The sequence below is a fragment of the Emydura macquarii genome, unplaced genomic scaffold, assembly GCF_026122565.2.
Source record: "Emydura macquarii macquarii isolate MOO-44397 ecotype Brisbane River unplaced genomic scaffold, CSIRO-AGI_Emac_v2 contig_1390, whole genome shotgun sequence".
Taxonomy (NCBI): Eukaryota; Metazoa; Chordata; order Testudines; family Chelidae; genus Emydura; species Emydura macquarii.
The window spans coordinates 21,575,961-21,598,173 of record NW_027131527.1 but is presented as its reverse complement, the minus strand read 5'-3'; the positions used below and the strand labels follow the sequence as shown (position 1 = coordinate 21,598,173).

Sequence of the window (22,213 nt, the reverse complement as noted above, 5' to 3'; positions counted from 1 at the left end):
TTTTGGCAGAATTTTGTAGCTTGAAAACTGAAAGTGGGAGACGTTAAAAGTTATGATTATTGGACTCAGTTATTTTAATAGGGGCAAAAGGGATGGTGCCTCCCTGATCCCCCTCATCCTATTCTCACACATACACCTGTGGACCTTTTAAGGTGCTCACTTCTAATGGATCTTAGGAAGGGCTTGCAAGGTGTGTGCGCGTGCGTATATGTGGAGGGGAGATATGTAGGCTGGGGAGAGCTTGTGGGACTGAGAGCTTGTAGGACTGAGAGAACGGGGGCATGAAGGGTATCAGCAGAGCAAGTTGGGTGATCTGATAGGATAGAAGAAAGGGACATAAGAGTGAAGGAAGCTGGAGAAGACGAACAGGAAAACAGGGTGCATTCCACATGTCCTTGTAAACCTTAAGAGTCAACATTACTCCATCACCCCGAGCTCTGGAGAGACTAAACAGCCCCAATCAGTGGCTGAAGAACTTAAAATGTTGTTGCCCTCTCAATCCTCGCAACTTTAGTAGGCTCACTGGGGGCTTACCCCAATATCTACAGGCTTACCAGAGTAGCCAGGGTCCCTCACAACCACCCACTAGGAGGCCCAATTAGATTCAGCAGTTCCAACAAGCAAACAGTGTCATCAACCTTCAAACTCCATTTAGGCTTTTAGGCAGCCACTGAGTCAGTTTTAGATAGTCAGGTAGAACCTAAGGCTTGTCAGAAGAGCTGGCGTTGGCTTGGCCCAGAACTGTATGTTAAGGCTTGCAGCATGGTGGGGGTTTAGGCCCTCAGACTCCTAAAGCTCATGGGGGCCCCCACAAGCCTCCTACCATTTGAGTGGAGGTGTTGGAAGGCAACTTTCAAATGAATCTTCTAATGTTTATCAGGAGGCTGCTGAACTTATTCATAAAGCCCAGCACAGATACAAAAATGTGAATCCGCATCCAATCTGCAAGAATCAATTTACATCCAACCCACCATCCACAATCTCTCTCTTCTATGGCATCTGCACCCGCAACTCTTGGCCTCCCAATCAACTGTTTGGAGGGTAGCCCTGATGCAGCTGCCACTGACCAGCTGTTCAGGGGCCAACCCCTCCAGGCAGTTGCCAAACAGCTGATCAGCAGCCAGCAGGGGGAGCCTGGCTGAACAGCTGATTGGCGGGCCAGTGGAGGGAGCCCTGGACAGCTAGCCACTAGGGCCCCCGCTGAACAACTGATGGGCAGCCAGCCCCCACCCCCGGATCTCAAAGGCGGAGAAGCAGCCTCAAAGGTTATGAGCTGCAGACAGCTACTTCCCCACATTTGAGATCCACATGTGACCCGACATCGGCAAGAAATGGTCCGCAGGTATCAAGCAGATATCTGCGAATTTGCTGGACTCTACTTATTCAGAAGAATTGCTGTCCAAACACTGTGTAAGAATGGGGCTCCCCTCAAGTGATCCACAGGAAGGGAAGGAGGAATGCTTCCTGGTGTGCTGCCCGCCACAATCCTCCTACTTGACCCACTTCTCCCCAGGAAAGGATACCCTCTCCTGTACACCTTCTAATCTAAGGGTATGTCTGCACATCAAACTGGGGTATAATTCCCAGCTGAAGGAGATATATCTGTATTAGCTCTGAATGAACTGGCATCTAAAAACAGAGTTCAACTGCAGCAGCATAAATAGCAAGAGGGGTTAAGTATCTGAGTACATGTCTGTCCAAGATACTATGTAAGTACCTGCGACGGCTAGCCTTTCCCAACACCATGGTTACACTCTGTTTTTAGTGTGCCAGCTTGATCAGAGCTAGATGGGTATGTCTCAGATTGAAGTGCAGACATACTCTAAGTTATAGGTAACAGAGTATTTTCAAAATGCCTTTAAAAACGTAAGATACCTCCAAAATGTGTGTATACAGTTTGGTAGTCAGTAACACACTATACTCCCCCGGCTGAGTTTCTAACTCTTGTAAAAAGAAGCAGAGTGCAAGTCCGCTTTGAATTTGAAAGGGGTTTACTGTATGTACAATGACAGCTTACAAACCCAATGTATAAGCCAAATGTTGGCAATTTCACTGGAAAGAGAATTTGCAACAGAGTATTTTGATGTAAATTTATCACAACTAAATCATACTTCGACATTACAACCACTTTACTTGCATTTCCTGATGACTGCTTAATTTACTCAAGTGTGTGTTTTGGCTTTTACTGCCCTGATAAAAAAAGGCCAAGAAACTCAGGATTTCTAGTTTGCAGGAATTTTTGATATTTTGAAATTTGGTTTTGTTCTGAAGTCAATAAATTGCCATTTTCCCAATCAGCTCTAGCCTCGACTAAGACAGCGTTAGGATTGTCTCATCATTTGAGTGAGACTCTGTGGCTTGCTGTGGAAGTGCAAACTGAATTCGAAGTTTTCTGGATTTCTCATGTTTGAATGTTCAAGTTAAAAATTTTTTTGAAAGGTAATATGCAGTCAAAATACTGGTACATATCTGCAGCCTTAACTTCATCTTAAGACTTTTTATTTTTGATTAATAAACATGAATCAGGCAAGGCACAGACTCTTGAACTAAGAATGAGGTTTCTTCTCTCACTTGTGCAAGAGGCATAACAGTTCCAAAGGGCTTTGCCTGAGCATCAATTCAACACATCAAAAGGATATTAAATACAATAATTCTGAAACTGGCAACAGAATTTTTGTTCCTGGACGTCCTGGAATTCTAGCAGGTGAGAAGGAAGCAAGACAGGACTCCTTGCCAAATCGTGTGGGTAAAATGAGGCTTCACCGAATTGAGCTGTGTGTTCCAGAACATACTCTATGATGAATGACTTTTCCTATTAAATAGAATATCACTTTTCAGTTGCCTAAGTATAAAAATAAGAATGTTTTATTACCGTCTACCACCTCCATTTCTTCTGTATCCTCCTCCTCTTCGTTCTGTGCAACACTGACAACTGTAAGAATAGAATGTATATTACAAACCTAACACTACACACTGGAGTTTAAAAAAATTAATACCCTCTTGCTTGGCTGCTATGTTGACTCCAAGCAGCTGTTTCTTACCTGGCTTTTCCATTGTTTGTGGAATAATGCCGCTTTTGTCTTTGATAGGAAGCAGGTGAATAAGTTCTTTTTCTGGCTCGGTCTGCATGCGCCTTGGCATTTTCTCATATCTGTCAATCACACTTTCCTCTTTTCGTTTCCTGGCATGAACAGGTTCACTGTACAGTGCAAGACAGTTCAATTAATCAACAAATTAGACATTAACTGTAAATTCAAAGTACGCTGTCAAAATAAAACTCCTACATCTTAAAAAAAAAAAAGAAGTCAGGCAGTTCATCATGAACCAGAACATCTGAGTGAGTTTACGCAAAGTGTCAGTTTCAGTTTCCTCTCCAGTTATTCACTATTCTATGAATAAAAATAAACAAAAAATCCACCCGCCCATTCACCACCAATGTACTATGTAAACTTAGATATGAAACCAATTAAAAACAGAATGGTAGTTTATTTAACCTAGTAAAAAAATGAACTATAAAACTCATATCCAAACACTTTACTTGAAAACTAGAAGTAAAAATAAGTCAGTCAAGTTATTTTGTGAATGTCAGCATTATTACACTAGCCCCCAAGCTAACGGAATGATGAAATGCCCATTAGAAAAACTGTGAAAACCTCTTTAGTGTGGTTACTATCAGTCAAGATGTCTTGCGCCAAACATTTGCAGGCCGTGAAGAGGAGAGCAGTGGAAAAAGGCCTCACTGTCATAAGATCTGCCATAGCAAACAGATCAGTGTCCTAGTTAGTATGGTGTGCCATTGTAGGGCTGAAGAATGAAATTGCCCTTTTAAAGAATGGTATTTACCGGTATGACTCTGTATACCCGTAATGAAGTCACCTTTTATTATTAATGAAATTGTCTACCAATGTGACTTTGTATAACTTCACAAGTTGCTCTGCATAAGATTGAAGGAACCGAATTTTATGAATGGGATTTTATAAATGAGACAGTGTTCATTCATAAAGCGCTCCACCGATATACACACACATATATACACATATACATATATATATATATATACATATATACACATATACATATACATATATAGTAACTCCTTTTAATACATTGTAACTAAAGGAACTCCATTTTGACATTGTAACTAAAGTGACCCCATTTTGTAACTGAAACCCCACCTTAAACTTTGTATTCCATCTTTGTACTTCTACTGAAACTTTGTTTAAAGTTAGGTGAGTGCAATTTCATCTAAAGGTGTGAATGTGGGTGCATGTGATGAGATCAGTCCCGGTGGCCAGCCTGTCTCGATGACCAAACTGCCAGCCCCACCTTGATGGCTGAAGAACAATGGGAACAAGCCCTGCCTAAGAACCCACCCAAGAAAGAGGAGGACAAAAGCCCCATCAAGGAAAAGATCAGTCACATCTGCCATTAACTGATGTGACACGACAGGATCTATGGACAAAAACATATAAAAAGATGAGTGAAAAATCATAGCTTTGGGTTTGGTTCTGCAATCATCCTCCAGGAGCATCGGTGCGCACTGACAAGACCCAGCTCCCTTCCCTGGGTCTAGGCCACCTGGCCAGTGGATTAGCACCAGCAACTGAGGTTGGTAATTATATCTCATTGGCAGAAAGGTGTGTGTGTGTGTGTGTGTGTGTGTGTATATGAGTGGGTAATGATCAGTTTTAGCTAGGGATAGTAAATGAATTACTTTTCTTTCCTTTTAAGAATTCTCTGCATTCACAATAAATGTGACATATTGCCTTATTCCCTAAACAAGATTTTGTTAACTTTATTTCTCTAAGTGCAACACCATCTCCTTTAACAGGCTGTCATAACTTGGTGTGTTTTCATTCAGTTCAGACTCCTAACCAGTATATGTTTTTATGTGACTACACAGATCTTTGTTTTGTGAATAAGAAGTAACCATCATATGGTCCGGCAGGCCCAGACTTACAAGCGACTTAGGCGTCGCAATGCCTAATTTTTAGGCACCCAGAAAATCACTGGAACAGCAGCAGGATCCTCAAAGCCTAGGGAATGCATGGGAAGAGATAGGCACCTGAGAATGCAATCTACAAAAGCCAGCAAGCGAGGCGGGAAGTTACCTACACTAGACAATGAAGATGCCAATGAAAGGCCTGCCCCCCTCAGTTAGGCAACTAAGGCCATGTCCACGCCAGCAAATGTACAGCAGCACAGCTGTACCCATGTAGCTGTGCTGCTGTAAGATCGCTCGTGTAGTCGCTCTATGCTGATGGGAGAGAGCTGTCGTCAGTATAATAAAACCACCTCAACGACCTGCGGCAACTATGTTAATGGGAGAAATTCTTATGCTAGCAAAACTCATTTCGCTCAGGGGAGTGTTTTTTTCACACCCGGAGCAACATAAGTTTTGCCATCGTAAGTAGTAGTGTAGATATGGCCTAAGTCAGAACTGCAAGAAGGTGCCTATATGTGTTTGTGATCCACAGCCAAGAATCCTTCTTCTGGAGTCAAGCTGTTTCTTGTGGGAGGGAATTAGACAAGTGCCTAATTCCATGCCAAACAATCAGAAGTTGTGGTGCCACTATCACCTCCCTTATAAATTTTAGCCTAGTGGTTAGAGTACTCGCCTGGGATGTGGGACACCTGGATTCAATTACCCCCTCTGCCTGATGAGGAGGAAGAATTTGAACAGGAGCTGCCCACTAGACTATGGGATATATCGATGTAGGGCTCCCTCACTCTTTCCTGTTAAAGCTGTTCCACTTTCAATAAAAAATTCAAGAGTAACTAGAGCAGCGGGACTAGACCTTACATTTCCCAGGTGGGTGCCCTAACCACTAGGCTACTGTCTCTCACACGCTTTCTTTGGCCCAAGTACTTTAGATAACCATTGGGCTAAAAAACTGTAAGGGAGGCACAACCACTTCTGCCTCTGGCCAGATTTTGAATGAGGCCTGATCCAGTAGATGTGCTCACAGCACTGAATTAAGCCTCAATAGGAAAAATAGGCACCTTTCCCCCAGTTTGTGGATTGCACCGGGGGTTAAGCAGGAGATGGGCATCTACAGTGTGGCAGCAGCAGGCAGGCCCAGAGGTAGAAATTAAAGCCCCAAGCAAACTTTTATAGCAAATATTTAGGTACCAGGTGAATGTAGGTGCCTACAGGGTTAGGTGGCAGCTGACTGAGGATTTTGTGGGTTGTAGTAATGTCTATAACTGGAACTTAGGTGCCTAAGTCCCTCTGTGGATCTTGGCCATAGTGGCTACCATGCAGACGTTTCTATGAATTTTTCACAACTGATCAGAATAAAAGGCAGAATAGGGAGTTTTTTTAAATTGGAAAATGCTACATTCCATGGTTTAGAAACCAATATGAAAGTAACAAAAATTTGGCAGAGGCTAATTTTCAATATTTATCTGAACAATTTAAAAATATGTCTTTTTAAAACGAAAAGGAACTAGGTCAAACTAAAAGAGCTACAGCTTGTACAATGTCCTCCAATGAATATACACACATTTAGATTTTTGCAAAATGTATTTCAGCTGTTCTGTAACACACACTCAGTTTCCAATTGTTTAAAAATAAAATTGTATCTGAGTTCAGAACTTGTAGACTGGCTACAGCATTTTACACAGCATGACACAATGCAGGAGAGCTGTAACTCTGTATATCAAAAATTATTTTTTAGTATATTTCAAAAACTGGTCTACATTACTGATTAATAGTTTATAAGCTTAACAAACTCATCTGATTTAAGATTAGCATAAATATGTGTTGGAAGCAGAAAGTTTCTTCCTCCTTTTAAAAGTCAAAATTAATTCCAAATATTTTTTTTAAAAAAGAAAGCCCTCTGAGCTGATACTATGTCAAATTTCAACCTGTAGCAATTTTTGTATAACTTATTAACCAGAAAAATTGAGTTTATACTGGAAATTAGAACATACTATTAACTTCACAGCTCCCATGGTCATAGAATCTCCTACGGGTTGTCAAAGGATATTGTTAATAAAGAAAGAAAAGACCCTATAATTCTGCATCTCTGTAGGACTGAAAATCTTACACAGATCATATTTCAGGGAATGGAAAAATTACCTTGTAATTCTATTTCTCTGGAGATACCACCTTCCAGGATTTTCACTCACCCAGCCATTCTCTCTTTCCCCCTCTCCCCGCACAATCCTGCAGAGGTTGCAGGTACTTTTTTGTTCTCCATCATGTTCCATATGCATACAAAGTGTATTGTCACTGCATTTGAGGCATGATTTTTTCAACCAAACTGTTCTGGTAAATGGCTTAACATTGCAGGGAAAGCCTTTATATGCAGTTCAATCAGGAACTGATTCACATGTTCAAAGGACAGTGGCCACTAGTAGGAGATTGGTTACCAGGGCCTAATAGGACCAAAAAACTTCTTGAGCTTTGGGGATTCCATCTGCCTCACACTTGCGAGCTGAGACATTAGTGAAAATTGTGCAGACAAGGTATCTTAGAAGAAAGTAATTTCCCAACATTAGAAGTTAGTTATAGTAGTGTTGGAGAATGTGTTAATAGAGAATGTGTGACTAGAACAAGTAAAGCCTAAAACGGAAGTGTTATTAACCTCATAAGAACAGCCATACTGGGTCAGACCAATGGTCCATCTGGCCCAGTATCCTGTCTTCTGACAGCGGCCACTGTCAGGTGCTTCAGAGGGAATGAACAGTAACAGGCAAGCAGCAAGTGATCCATCCCTTGTCACCCATTCCCAGCTTCTGGCAAAGACAGGCTAGGGACAATTCAGTGCACGGTTTTGCAACCCTGCCATCCTGGCTAATAGCCACTGATGGACCCATCTTCCAGGAACTTATCTAGTTCTTTTTTGAACCGTTATACTCTTGGCCTTCGCAACATCCTCTGGCAAAGAGTTCCACAGGTTGAGTGTGCGTTGTGTGAAGAAATACTTCCTTTTGTTAGTTTTAAACCTGATGCCTATTAATTTCATTTGGTGACCCCATGTTCTTGTATGAGTAAATAACACTTCCTTATTTACTTTCTCCACACTAGGTCATGATTTTATAGACCTCTATCATATACCCCTTTAGTTGTCCCTTTTCCCAGCTGAAAAGCCTCAGTCTTATTAATTTCTCCTCATATGGAAGTTGTTCCATACCCCTAATAATTTTTGTTGTCCTTTTCTGTACCTTTTCCAATTCCAATATATCTTTTTTAAGACTGGGCGACCAGATCTGCAGGCAGTATTCAAGATGTGGTTGAACCATGGATTTACAGAGGCAATATGATATTTTCTCTAATTATCTATCCCTTTCCTAATGATTCCCAACATTCTATTAGCTTTTTTGACTGCCGCTACACACAGAGAACTATCCACAATGACTCCAAGATCTCTTTCTTGAGTGGTAACAGCTAATAAGACCCAATCATTTTATATGTATAGCTGGAATTGTTTTCTCATGTGCATTACTTTGCATTTATCAACATGAATTTCATCTGCCATTTTGTTGCCCAGTCACCCAGTTTTGTGAGCTCCCTTTTTAACTCTTCGCAGGCTGCTTTGGACTTAACTATTTTGAGAAGTTTTGCATCATCTGCAAATTTTGCCACCTCACTGTTTACCCCTTTTTTGCTGAACAGTACTGATCCCAGTACAGACCCCTGGGGGACACGACTATTTACATCTCTCCATTGCTCATTACAGTTTATGTACTTTAAGGGTACATAGGAATGTTTACCTAGAAGAAAGGTCTCTTGTTACAAATGATGCTTTTTGAGCCAAATCTTCCATTAATTTCAGGTCGTCTTCATCCATCATATCAAGTGGAAGAGCTTCCTCTTCCTCCTCTTCCTCCTTTCTTTCAGCTGTATCAGAGGACAAAGGGCAGACTTGTGAGCCACTTCATTTGAACATGCACCTTTCCTGTTCAGCTCAGCTCCACACTCCAGCTCCAATCCTACAAACACACGTGCTAAACTTCATTCCTGTGAGTAAACCCTTTAACAATAATAACAGGACTACTCCTATGACTAAAGTCAATCACATTCATAAGTGTTTGCAGAATCAGGGCCTTAAGTCTTCCTAGCTCCACAATCGTTATCTAGATAGTTAAAAAGGACCCAATCAATCTTAGTAGGCCAAATAAACCTGACTTCAAAGACTGGTCCCATCTAGGAGGACTTATTTTGGGGCAGACATGCCCAATTCATTATTTCCTTTCCATATTTCTACTGTTAGAAAGGTTTTTTTGTTCACTTCTTAAAGAAAAAGATTAAAAACTAGTACATATGCAGCCTGCATCACACCATGTGCAAGCTCCATCATCAAGGAATCTATATGAACAATTTTGACAGTCTTAAGTGATATGTGGGCTTGTTCTAAAAAGACGGAATAGTTAGGAATTCAGACTCAAAATCTATGAGAATGTACAAAAATGACAGAAAAAATAACAGGCTCAGGAGCCAGTTTGGAACAGGAGACAAGAAGGTGATCAGTGCAGTCCCCAAACCTATTACTCAACATAGTCCAGAGAGTAATCTATGCAGGCACTTCTGAGGATATGAAAAGAAAATTCAGAGAACTCAGGAATAAAAACAAGTGATTATGTGAATATTAAAGCATGAGTTTGTCTTTATAATGGGAAACACTGATGTCATATTTTTCCTGCTGTTCATTTTGTAAAGCACTGTATACTACAAACTCTTATGTAAAGAATAATGTAAGCATTATTACAATTTTCTCATTGCACTCAATGCAAGTAACCCTTTGATGCAGTGGCAAAGAACTGACTGCTAATAATCTTCAGAAGGAAAGTCGAGATTCAAGCATCAGTACACATTCAATAATGGCAGTACCAGAGTAAAGAACAATTTATAACTATCGGGTTCAGTTCTGGTTTCACTAGATGTAAATTACAATATCATGCTTATTTCTAGTCCCCCATCTACACTAAATAGATCAGAAATCTTGCTAAATTCGCTACCTGACACAAGTGAACACTCACCTGCATGTTTTTTCTTGTATTCCTCCAATGGAACAGGTGTTCTGGATGTAACATCTTTGACAGCTTGCCTCAGTTTCCTTTGTTCTTTTCGATATTTCTTAGCAATGCTCTGCTGCTTAAACTGTTTATTCTTTAATTTGTTGTCAAGTTTTACTTTACTAGTTTTCAGCAACTTGCGAAAGCTTGGAACTCGTTTTTTATTTTTTCTCTGGAAACCAACAGAAAGCTTCCGTTAACTGACATGTTTATTTTTGTTAAATGTAGTGCTATTTTTTTTAAGTGAAAGATTTAAACCAGATATGCTAACATTCACTGACACCAGTGCTGGATAACAAATTTCTTGTAAGCAAAAATGTATGTGCTTAGGTTTCAGTTTTCCCAATTCCTAATTAGTGTAATTAACTACATTAAGAAGAATAACAAATGGGCCATAGATTTCACAAAAACATTTCTGAACAATCTTAGTTCTATAACTATCTAGCACAGAAAACAATGCAGTTTAAATACAGATTCTTATAGCACAATTTTAGCCTCTGCTTGTTTAGGAAGGATTATTAGGGAAGTGGAGATGGGACAGCTTCAGCAGCATGTGAAATTCAGACTACCTCTGCCCCCATTATTCTGGTTTCAGAGATGGATACAGAAATTTGACCCTACTGATATTTCTGTGATCTGTTCCTAGGATAAGCTGTACAGCATGTAGCACAACGGGGTCCTCGTTGCAATGGTTGTACAAACAACAACGTCCCAGTTAACGTTATGAGTTATCTGCTGCCTTTGAAGCCAATTGCCATGAGTTATCACGGATCTGCTCCTAGCGAACTGCAGGGGGGATGAAGTGAACATTTCACAAGGTGCCTGCCCTCCTCCCGAAGAGAGCCAAGAAGACAGAGGAGAAACTGAGCCCGCGCTGCCTCGTCACCTGAGCGCTTTCCACACGAGGCAGACACCACAGGCGGCCTTTATCCCATCCCAGCACCCTCCCTCTTCAACGCCGACCGGACCGGACCGGACCGGACCTGCGGGGCTAGCAGCCCAGCAACCGGCTCTCTGCGCTCAACTCCCGGGCCCGCCTTGGAGAGGCTGCGCGGGCCGCAGCGGCCGGGGAAGGAGGAGGAGGAAGAGGGGGGGGGGGGGCGGGGAGCACGAGTCGCCCGTGACCCTGGCGCTAGCGACAACAGCGTCCCCGAAAGGGCATCACACGCCCCACCCCACTCGTGCCACGCCGCGCCCCTCCTCCCCCCACGGCCCGGCTCCGTCCCCCGGCACCGAGTCACCCCCAGCCCCATGCTCCCCTCACAGGGCCCTGCCCCCAGCCCCAGCCGCCCTCCCCACGGCCGGGCTCCCACAGCCTCGCTCCCTCTCCCAGCCCCGAGCCGCCAGCTGCGGTCCCAGCAGGGCCAGAGCCTCTCACCGGCTTCATTGTGGAGGCTCCGGTTCCAACGGTCCCGGTCCGGACAACACACACGTGGCCGCTCGCGCCGCACTCGACAGCCTGGGCCCGGCCCAGCGATGCTTGTCTGCTGCGCTGCGCGCGCAGGCCCGGAAGCGCGGGGGGGCGGGGCTAAGCGCCTCAACAGCAGCCTCTGGCGGCCGAGGTGGTGACCCCGCGGGGTGTGTCTGGCCGAGCACCGCCCACCCCTGGCCCTGTGTGCCCCGCCCCAGCTGGAGCTAGGCGCCACCCACAGCCGCGACCGCTGGGCCCGACTCTAGCCTTGCTCCATGGCACAGCCACACCCCTGCCCTACCCGCGAGCTGGGGCTGCAGCTGCATCCCGCGTTAAGTTCGTGGCCCCTCTCCGCCCTCAGACACGCGTACCAACAGCTTCAGCAGCAGCCCTGCCGATCCCTTGCAACAAAGCTAACATGCCTATCAGCAAGACAGCAAAATACGCCTTTGACTCTGCCGCCATCAATGACCCAGAGACAGGAACACAAGAGGGAACATTTCCATGGGGATAATCACCACACCCTCAGCCTAGCACCCTAGCAAACCGGAACTGATAGAAGTACCTAAAGTACCCACTGTGCTGGGTGCTGTACATACATTAAATGAGAAATTCAGCAAGAGGGATTAGCTATTAGCTGGGCTGGGCTGATCAGCAATATAGTATATGAATGATTACATTGTTTCAATTTCCCTCATTATAAGAAAATTTTTTAGATACAATTCTTTATCACGTTGAAAAATTTGCCAAGAAGTTTTTTGGCAAGAGTTTTCAGCTGTATGCAGTTGAAGATGCTCCCATAGGGAAAAAAAGGCTCAAATACTTGTTCTGCTTATAAGTTTTATTTACACAGGAATTATTACTAGTGGTCTTAAATGAAGGCTAGATCCCTTCTATTTACAATTTTATATACATGTTTGTATTTGAAAAATAAGAAAACTGTACAACAAAACAAAAACAGAAGACAAATCGGATCCAATTAAAGTAGTGAATACATAAGAAAAAATCTCAGACATTTTAAACTTTAAATTGTATGTTATGAGTAGTATATTTAAATGTAGTTTTAAACCAGATAGCAACATAAAAAGTTACATCACACTAATTCAAATCTTTAACCAGAACAAGTTATGCAGACTTAGCTTTTAACACTGGACAACTGAAAAAACCTGCCAAATTTAAAAATATGTAATGATAAATCTGACTTCATTTCCACATAGAGGGACCAATTACAAAATCACAGGTAAGCAATTTATTTACATTAAATACTATCAAAAATGGACTCCGAAAAAGCAAGTGTTAGCTACTTGCAGTATTATCTGTTTTCAGTTTCTAACCCCTACGATCGGAAGTTATGTTTTACATATTTTAGAGATTAGGAAATTTTGAAAATATCTACTTGTATGACATGTACTATATGATCTTATTTCTCATACCGTTAAAAAAATCAAAGTATTGCCAAACAATGTGCTTTTTGGATTTTTCAGTATTGCACATCATAAAAGATTCAAAAATTATCCTGTCTGCATTTTTTCAGCATTTTTGTGTGGACTGAAATTTTTAGAATCAAAGCTCCTTAAAACAAACAAAGACCATCATCAATAGCTTGTTTAATTAGTGTTTGCCATCAAGCATAAGTGAACCATTTCTTTATTAGTAATGGTTAAGCAAGATAAAAAACTTCTGGTGGCAAATAACCATTCATGGAACATCCACTTAATTTTCCTTTAATGTAAGCTGCACACCTAATACTTCAGAAAACAAATGATTGAAACCATCTGTTTGTGAGGGTACATCTACGCTGTAAATAAGGTGTAATTATAGCACAGGTAGGCATACCTGTGCTAGTTTTAATCCTAGCTAGTGTCGGTAACATGACTGAAAATGTGGCACAGGCTAGTCATCCCAATACAAGCCTGGGGACCCTGAATACATACTTAGTTGGCTAACCTGCACTGACCCATGCCACTACGTCTTCACTACAATTGTTACCCATGCTAGCTAGATTAAGAACTGTAGACAGGTATGCCTACCATGCTACCATTACACCTTAATTTGGAGTGTACAGACACCTTTACAATACACTACAAATAATGGGCCTGATCTTGCCACCATTTAAGTCAACTGGACTTTTGCTATGACTTCATTTGTAGCAGGATTGGGCACAATATTTCCACAGTTCCTGAGTTAAATTTGCCTAAACTGAAGAATGAAGCTACAATTTAAGTGAGCTAAATGAGACATACCTCAACACTTTATATTATCTGGCACAAACATATCTAAACAAACCCATTTGGTCCACAATATTTCTTACTTGATTAATTGTGGAGGTAATATTTGTACCAGAGTGTTTGGTTCAGATAGCAGTTCTTGGGCCTTATTTAATATTTAACATTTCCCTCACTCCCCAAAAAAGTGCCTTTGTGGTATCTGTAAAAAAAATGTATGCCTCAAAAATTTTTTAAGTACCAACAAAAGTTATTACAAATATTTATTGCATTAAGTGGATTTTTTTAAAATATTAAATATGTATTACCCACTTTCTCAGTTTCACAAGTTTTAGTATTCTGCTCTCTGTGAAAATAAATCTTCCCACAAAAAGCTCTTTAATACTGGCAACAGGGTGAAGATTTCATCAGTTTCTGCCACTGTACTCAGTCAAATACTGTCTCTCCATGTTTCTTAAGCTTTTCTCTAGAGTGGTTTTCACGCAGAAAAATGATGCAACATTTCCTTTTTAATCAAGTGGTTTTCTACATTGTCAATAGATCTTTAAATTTGGAGATTAGCTTTTCAGTCCTGGGCTATGGTTCTTGTCCCCTTCTTTATTGTCCTTCATTAGTGAGGCAAACACCTATAAATTAGTGTTAAAATACAGGTTAAAATGAGTTGCAGGTTAAAAAAATTAGTATTTTAATATTTAATTAATATTCATCATAACATAGGCTACCCTTATAAAGAGACCATAATACTGATATTTTTCTCAACAAGGATTATTTATATTTATCATAAACCTGATGATCCATGAATTTCCCTCATGTCTAATCCTTAGGCCCAGTGCTACAAGTGCCAACCCCACAAGAAGAGAGATTGATTAAGGGACTGGGAGCCAGTTATTACTAATCCTTACTGGCCACTATTCTATCCTAAGGAGTGCTCCAGCTTCCTTCAGAAGTAAACAACTGAACTCAGACATTCGACATGGCAAAGCACTACCAAGTAGCCCATTTGGTACCACTTCACTTAATCAAGTACCTGTTCTTTATTGCTCAGTGTGCAAAAGGACATGATGCAGCAAAAATGTGTTTGGCTTCTCTTTCATCCCAACCAGGGTTTTTGTACTTTTGTAGTCTGATATGGACTTCAGCAGCAATAGTGCGAACATTTGTTGAATGTTGGATCTTAAAGTATTTTTCCTAAAACTTCTAATGAAAGATATTCTGGGCACATATAGAAAATGTGACCAGCTCCTGAGCTGCAGAAACCCACAAGAGATTCAAATGCCACAAAAATTCAAAGCTGCACTGAATGGAAGCAAGGTATTTTGCTGAAAAGGGCCCTATATAGTTTACTTTAAATCCTACATCTTAGTCAATTTCCCAGTTAGAAAGTATTTCATATAATAAATAAAATTTAATGGTTTACAATAAATGTTTTCTGGACCCAAAACTCAACTATAGGTTTTTCCCTACTGTTTTTGCACTGGACTGGAAAGTTAGTCTTATACAGGGTCCTAAGGATGCCCCAGCCTATTAATTTTAGGGCAACTATTTTATTATGGTTCCCTTCTAAGCTCCATGACCATGGAACAAGCAACTTCCATTACTGATCTTATCTTCCAATGGAGAAAGTAGTAAGCCATCTCTCCTCCATGAATGACACCTGAGCAGCTTTTCAAACAGACAAGTAGTACATACTTCCCGTGAAGAGAGAGCAATCCAAACATATGGTTGGATACAGTATTTCTTCTTAAAAATCAGACTTCCAGCAGAAAGTAGGATCTATAATGGAGTTACCCTACACATTTTGACATTATACAGGCCATTGTCTATTTTGAGAAACGTGTATTATTAACATTTAACCACATTATTATTTTCACTCACCTGGGCCCATTTTTTGTTACTATTCTGCATCTGAATAGCTGCAATGCAACTAAAAAGCTTTTCTGATGTGATGTCTTCAGGCAATTTGGTTAGAAACTGTGCTATATGAATGAAGTCCATCTGTAGGAGGACATCTTCATATAATCGAAGGATTCCTAATCCTGTTCGAAACAAAAACTCTTCTCCATCTCTACAAAAGACATCCCAAACGCGGCAGGCCAGATCAAGTGGTAGTGACTTGCTGTAGAGTGTGAAGATCCTATAATTTTATAAAAGGTAACTGGTTAGTGCTATTGTTTTACTTCAGAAACATGGTCAGATCCCATGCCCTCTCCCTTCTCTAGGTTACTGAAAGCCATCAAATGACAAATTATCACTGACACGTTCAAAAGCTAAATGTTTTATAGTTTTATCCTGTGTCAAATACTTGCAAATTTAAAAATTAGCAGAGTTTTAGATGGTCCCCTAGAATTTGAATTCCCAATCTAAGACCCTGTCTGCTATCTCCTTCTTCCCATGCTACAGGGAATACTTCATTTGAGGGCCTCCCTCTCCCTCCTCCTCCTCCAAAGAGCAATTCAGGTGTCTCCAAAAAGACAGCGTGGAGTAGGGGACATTGAACAGCACACAAACAGGGCTTTGCCCTTTAAATTTGTTTTGGTTTAGGCTTCAGTAGTATTTTTGTCAAGGTGGTTGGAAAAGGCTTGAGATGTCATATGGACATGTTCACAAAACAAATTTTAGCTGTTTTGACAGGCAAATATGACATTCAAATTACAGGATGGTTAGCAGTTTCTGAAGGATTTCATTTTCTAGAGACAGAGCAACATTTTGTTATTCTGGGGAGATGATGGCATGACATTTACTTGGGTGACAGGACAGACACTGGCAACATGTACAATCCATGGCATACATTTGGGGTCACTTCATTACTCAATCAATCATTTTGGGATGAAGCAAGACAGCTCTTCGATACACACCACCAAATTTTAGAATCGTAAAAGGAGAATACTGAAATCAATTAAAAACTCAGGGAAACTTGATTAGGACACAAAAAAAAAAAAATCAAGCAACATTTGTGTTTATAGGGATGGCAATCAAAAACTCTCTTTTGTAGATGTATGAAAGTAGCAAATTTTAGTATTTTCTTTCAGATAAATTTTAATATATTTGATATAATAGAACTACCAATTAATGTTCTTCTAGTTACCCATCATGAATTAACTCAATTGAAAGTGTTTTTAAAATGTGAATCTGTTAAATGTATATGTAAATATGTATTATGGTATTTCGCCAACTTTTTTAGAGTACTAACTTATTTCCATTCTTCACCTTTTTCTCTCCTGATTTTTAGTATATTCCCTCCAACTTGAACATTAAGTACTTTTACACGTTCGTTATTTCTAAGTCTCTCTTTTATTCTGCCTCTAGTTTAATTTTCCCTTCAGAATCTCCTCTCACTTTTATTCAGTATCCCTTTACTGCTTCCTCCACCACTACATCTAGATCAAAATGTCACTCCCTTGAGCCTCCACCTTCGTGACGAGGTCACAACTAACCATCTCAGCTATGTGGTCTGGAGCAAGCAAAAAAGGCCTGCTAAATTCCTTGCATCTTGTTTGCTATTTGAGGGTACATGTTATTTCCAGGTCAATATACTGATGTTTGGAATTAGGCACTGCTGCCAGGGCATGTGCAGCTGTGCAAGGTAATTCTCCAGGAGAATCTTAGATCCAGAAGGTTTGGAGGTAGTTTTGGTGCCACACAAACTCCTGACCTATACAGTACTTCTGCTGCAAAAAAATACATGAAGCAAAATGGGGAAATCACAGGCAGTTGCTAAATCAGGTTTGCTATGACCATTAACTTACCAGTCTATCAAGTATATGTCTGGAGTAAGACTATATGATTTGAAGTGAAGAAATAGTTTTGGGAGATTTTCTTCAAAGAATACTTCAAATGTTGCAAAATATTTCAGCATCTGTAGAGGAAAGTATCACAAAAATTAAAGATCTTAAAACAAGTCCATAGAACAAAAAATTCTGCTTTTTTATTTCTCTCTAGAAATAAGTCTTTAGGTAATTAATCATACTAGCTTGATTGTCTAACTCTAACCATACTTAGAAATTAATTGCTATCCAAAAGAATTAAGGATTAAGAGGTTACTAATAATAAGAATACGTTCCGAGTCAAAGAATAAAATCAAGTTCTAATACTTTACAATCTGTTAGCATACCATGCTGTGATCCACACGGAAAAAGGCCAGCTGGCATGGCTTGTTTAGGAGGTTTGCAAAGGCAATGAAAGCATCTGCCTCTTCCAGATTGAGAATGAGTACTGCAGCAATGAATGACATCCCTTGTACCTTCAACGGGGAAGTGCAATTAGCACACAAAGAATAAATAGCACAGTATCTTACATGTTTGTAAATGCAAATATTTATGATCTCCAATATGTAATTAACCAGTTATACAAAATTTTGAGATGTATACAAGATAATATGGTTAAGTAAAGGCAAAATATTAAATCAGTAATTTACAAAAAACTCTTTACAACATGTAGCCAAAAACAGTGATAACATATCTCCAAGAAAACCATCTTTATTTTGCAGAAGCAAGGTATGGATGTTTGTCACTGCGGTTCCATGAAGGCCTTGGGTGATCAAAGGTGCTCTGAGATTTGGAATGCCCACTCTCTTTAGGGAAGACAACAGGCTGGATGCAGAGCTCATTTACTCAGCAAAGACAGAGCATGGCCCCAAATTCATTATTAAGGGATAGGAAAAACTGCCATGGGGAAGTGAATCACATGGAAAAGGATTCAGGCACAGCTAATTAAGTTGGAAAGGAGACAGCATTCCAGCTACAGAGTTGAGTCAACTGGAACATTCCCATTAGCCAATGCCATTTGTTCTCATGCCCCTGGCTAACTTCTTATATACCTCTGCTGCCTGGACATCTAGGAGCAGCGAAGTCAAAGTGCCTACCAATTTCTCCTACTGCTTCTACCTGCTGATACGTTTCACCTCCATCTCATCTAGATGACAACAGTATTTGGGGATTTTAAAAAAGAGCACTGTAATAGCAACAATCTACTTTCTTTACAGAACTTCCATACCTGCAATAGTTGATCATAACATAAGTAAGTTTACAGAGACATCTGAACTATATGCTCATTAAAAGTGGGAACTACTGCATAACTAAATGTGTGCAAGTCTATGTTTTTAAAACTGTGGTGGCACAGCACAATAAAAGTTTACAGAACTAGAAGCTTTGATATGCTGCAACATAAATATCTAAACTAATAAAAATATCAATGTACTTACATATCCCACATCAGGTCTGTAACATGTATATGCTCCTAAGACACTATGCAAGAGATCATGATATGGACCTCCCTTGGGGAGAGAGAAAAACATGAGTACTTTTGTAAAGCTTTCTTCAATTTAGATAAAATAACTGATTTAATTGGTTTAAACTAAGATTCAAAGGTGAGCCCCTAAATTACTGTACTATTCATAACCACTGAAAGCCTAATTTAACCACACACATGCACATTAATTTTGCTTCAGGATCTATATTATAAAAACCAATTCTTAATATAGTGTTAATATCAAGAATAATACCACCACTACATAAAACCTGTATGGTGTCTTTCAGTCAAGGGCTATAAAATCTCATTTCAACTACTTTCACTTATTTTGAATGGACACACATGGTGCAAATTACTTTATTCGAATGACACCACAAGTTCTTCAACTCTTGACATGCAGTACATAATATGAATTCACAAAGCTATAGACTCTTTATGAAACAGATTTTTGAAACCTCTCACCTTCTGAAAAATATAAAAGGATGGAAATGTGCGTGATATATCCAGCTTAATTAGTTCCAGGCTGGCCTCACGGTCAGCAACAGACACACCTGCATCTGCAAGTAAACAAAAAAAGTCTCATGAAAATGGATAAAATACGCAGCTATTTTATAGACATTTCTTTATGAGCCCAGATGAAGTCTCACATACATATACAGAAATAACTTCAGGAAGTTGTCAGTGTATAAAACAGGAGGAGAGAGTTAATTCTTGTTCTCAGAATGCACTTCCTCCACAAAGTTATACTGTAAGAGTTGCATGCCTAGGAACACACTCATAGAACCTTTTACTTACCTTACAATAACTGGAGTTCTTTGAGGTGCCTTTGTCCGCATGGATCTCGGCATATGTGTATGTGCACCCCATGCAAGACTAGAATATTTTAACCGGCAGTGTCTGTTGGAGGCTTGCACACTCTCACTAATCCTCTACCCCTATAAGACAAAAACCCCACTAAGGCATGCTACAGAGGTTGCCTGAGCCTTTGTAGAGTGCACCCTAACTGAAGGATGGAAATGCTTAATCATAGTATACAAGATCTTAATACCATCAGAAAACTACTTTGCTAGTCTCTAGGTGGATACAGCCGGTCTCTTAGATTTACTGCAAAAAACTACAGGAAAGGCTGAGATTTTTGAAAGAGGGTCTGTTCTAGATAGAATGATAGATATGTAGGTAGCTTCAGCTGGGGAGTTGAGCTTGAGAAAAAATACAGGTGATTGTATAAATTCATTTAAATAAAAGCCTGAAATAACCTTCAGAAATTTCAGGTGCGGTGTAAGTGTAACTCTGCCCTTATGGAAAACCATATAAGGAGGTCCAGCTGTCAAAACCTTTAACTTACTAACTCTATGAGCTGAAATAGCAGCTACTAAAAATGCTGTCTTTGTAGAAAGGTGATACAAAGAACATATGAAACGCTCAAAAGGAATGTACATTAAAGACATTAATACCACATTCAGGTCCCAGGCAGGAAAGCACTGATGGAAACCAATGAGTCAGATCTTTAACAAATTTAGGAATAGCTGGAATGCACTTTAACACAACTGACTGAAACTATAATGTTGCAAGGATAATAGTCTAAAATAATCAAGATACAAGTGTTCTCTGGCTAGCTGGATCACTGGCTAGGCCATACTGAAAAATGCCTCCACTTAGCTATAAACATCTGCCTGCCTCACAGAATCAGAGAGTCATTGAACAGCCAAAAAGCAGTTCTTCTCAAGTGAAGTCAACCAGCTAGTCTCCACACTGTCAAGCACAGAACATTTGGGCACAGTACTAGACCATGGTTTTGTGAAATTGTATCTGGGAAGATCACAAGCAGATGAGGTGGGCAGAACAAAGACCAAAATTTACCAGTCCAAGCAGGAGTTATTAGTATCACCAGAGCCTTGTCCTTGTGAATTTTCATGAGTATTCTGGGGATCAATGGAAGGGGTGGGGGGGAGAGAGAGAGGAGAGAAGAAGAGAAGAGGCACACAGCAGGGTTTGATCCCACTGATCCAGTCCACCAGAGATCCTGCGACTCATTCCTTCCCTGGAAGCAACATATGGTACATTTCTTATTGAAAGTTGTAGCAAAAGGAAATCCCCATCCCAAAATACTGAATTCAAAATGAACTCAAATTCCCATTTGTGGGAGATGGAGTGTTTTCTGCTCAAATGGTCCGTTAAATAATTCTGGACTCCTCGCTGATGAAGACAAGTTGATACAATGGAGAATGCTTCATTCCCACAAGAAAATCACTTCTTGACACAGAGGGGAAGATCTTGCATGTTGATAGAATACATCCCCGTTGTAGTTTCAGTTAGGATCTGGATTTTGATGTTCTGGAGCATGGGCAGGAACAGTGTGCAAGCTACACAAATTGCTCTCAGCTCCAACATGAGCATGTTTAAGCACAATTCCCACAAGATCTGAAATCTATCCATATGCACACCCTATCCTTGCTTGGATGAATCTGGTATAATAGAGTCTTTGATAGGGAGGTGGCTGAAAGAGACTAGTGAAGAGATGCCACCATCTTTGGAGGAAGCAGCTGAAGGTTTATTGTGTCTCGAACTGATCTTAAATCCCCTACCCCACCCCCCAAAAGGGGGCAAAGGCATAGTCTTGCATATGGAGTCACGTAAGTACATGCTGCCATGTGACCACTAAACTGACGGGGACTTTCACCAAGGTCTTGGCTGGGAGTAGAAGTTCAAAATACGAGTTGTTATGCAAAATTTCTGAAACAGAAATACCCTGGCAAAATCAGGCGGCCATCTTGCTCCTATAAATTCTATTACTGAGTGGGAGGGACTACATTTCCCCCCCTCCCCCCCCCCGATTGGACCTGAAGCTCAGGCTGACAGAGTTGGATAACATATTAAATGTCTTTGGCAACCTGGTGAGAAGGTTCTCTTTCGACAACTGGTTGATCCCAGGCTGACATACATGCAGGCTTCATCTCCTGAGGTAAACTATCATCACTGAAAGGTATTTGGTAAATACCCTTGGAGCTGTTGAAAAATCAAAATGGTAGAACACTGACATAGTAGTGTTGACCATTGAACATGAATGAGCAAAAAGTGTGTGAGAGCAGGTGAATCACCATATGAAAATAAGTTGAGAGTTCCAAGCCAGTTCACAGTATGTCGGGAAGGAATTATGGAAGAGAGGGTTACTATTTGAAAATTTGTCTCCATGAATGACCTTGAGATGTCTGACATCAAAAATGGGCACCATCTTTCCTAATTTTTGGAACAAGACAGTAGTGGGAACAGGACCCCTTGCCACAGAATCTTGGAGGCACCATCTCAG

General features: G+C 40.5%; 2 protein-coding genes across 5 annotated transcripts in view; both read right to left on the bottom strand.

Moving 5' to 3' along the window:
- NOC3L (NOC3 like DNA replication regulator) overlaps positions 1-11,504 on the bottom strand; it is a 30,631-nt gene extending 19,127 nt beyond the window's left edge. Inside the window, exons 1-5 of the mRNA XM_067552850.1 lie at positions 11,402-11,504; positions 9,988-10,195; positions 8,722-8,848; positions 3,042-3,199; positions 2,873-2,932 (exon numbers count right to left, since the gene is read on the bottom strand). Of these exons, the coding sequence (XP_067408951.1) occupies positions 2,873-2,932; positions 3,042-3,199; positions 8,722-8,848; positions 9,988-10,195; positions 11,402-11,410 (562 nt within the window). The 5' untranslated portion in view covers positions 11,411-11,504. The remainder of the gene's footprint in view (positions 1-2,872; positions 2,933-3,041; positions 3,200-8,721; positions 8,849-9,987; positions 10,196-11,401) is intronic.
- Positions 11,505-12,065: 561 nt separating this feature from the next.
- The window catches only part of TBC1D12 (TBC1 domain family member 12), an 86,702-nt gene continuing 76,554 nt past the window's right edge, over positions 12,066-22,213 (bottom strand). For 2 of the 4 annotated variants that reach the window (XM_067552843.1, XM_067552845.1), the window contains 6 exons: positions 19,369-19,463; positions 18,860-18,931; positions 17,771-17,899; positions 17,406-17,515; positions 15,535-15,793; positions 12,066-14,285 (listed from right to left, as the gene is read on the bottom strand). In XM_067552843.1, the coding sequence (XP_067408944.1) occupies positions 14,217-14,285; positions 15,535-15,793; positions 17,406-17,515; positions 17,771-17,899; positions 18,860-18,931; positions 19,369-19,463 (734 nt within the window). In that variant the 3' untranslated portion in view covers positions 12,066-14,216. The remainder of the gene's footprint in view (positions 14,286-15,534; positions 15,794-17,405; positions 17,516-17,770; positions 17,900-18,859; positions 18,932-19,368; positions 19,464-22,213) is intronic. The other 2 variants (XM_067552844.1, XM_067552846.1) reach the window with 1 other exon arrangement.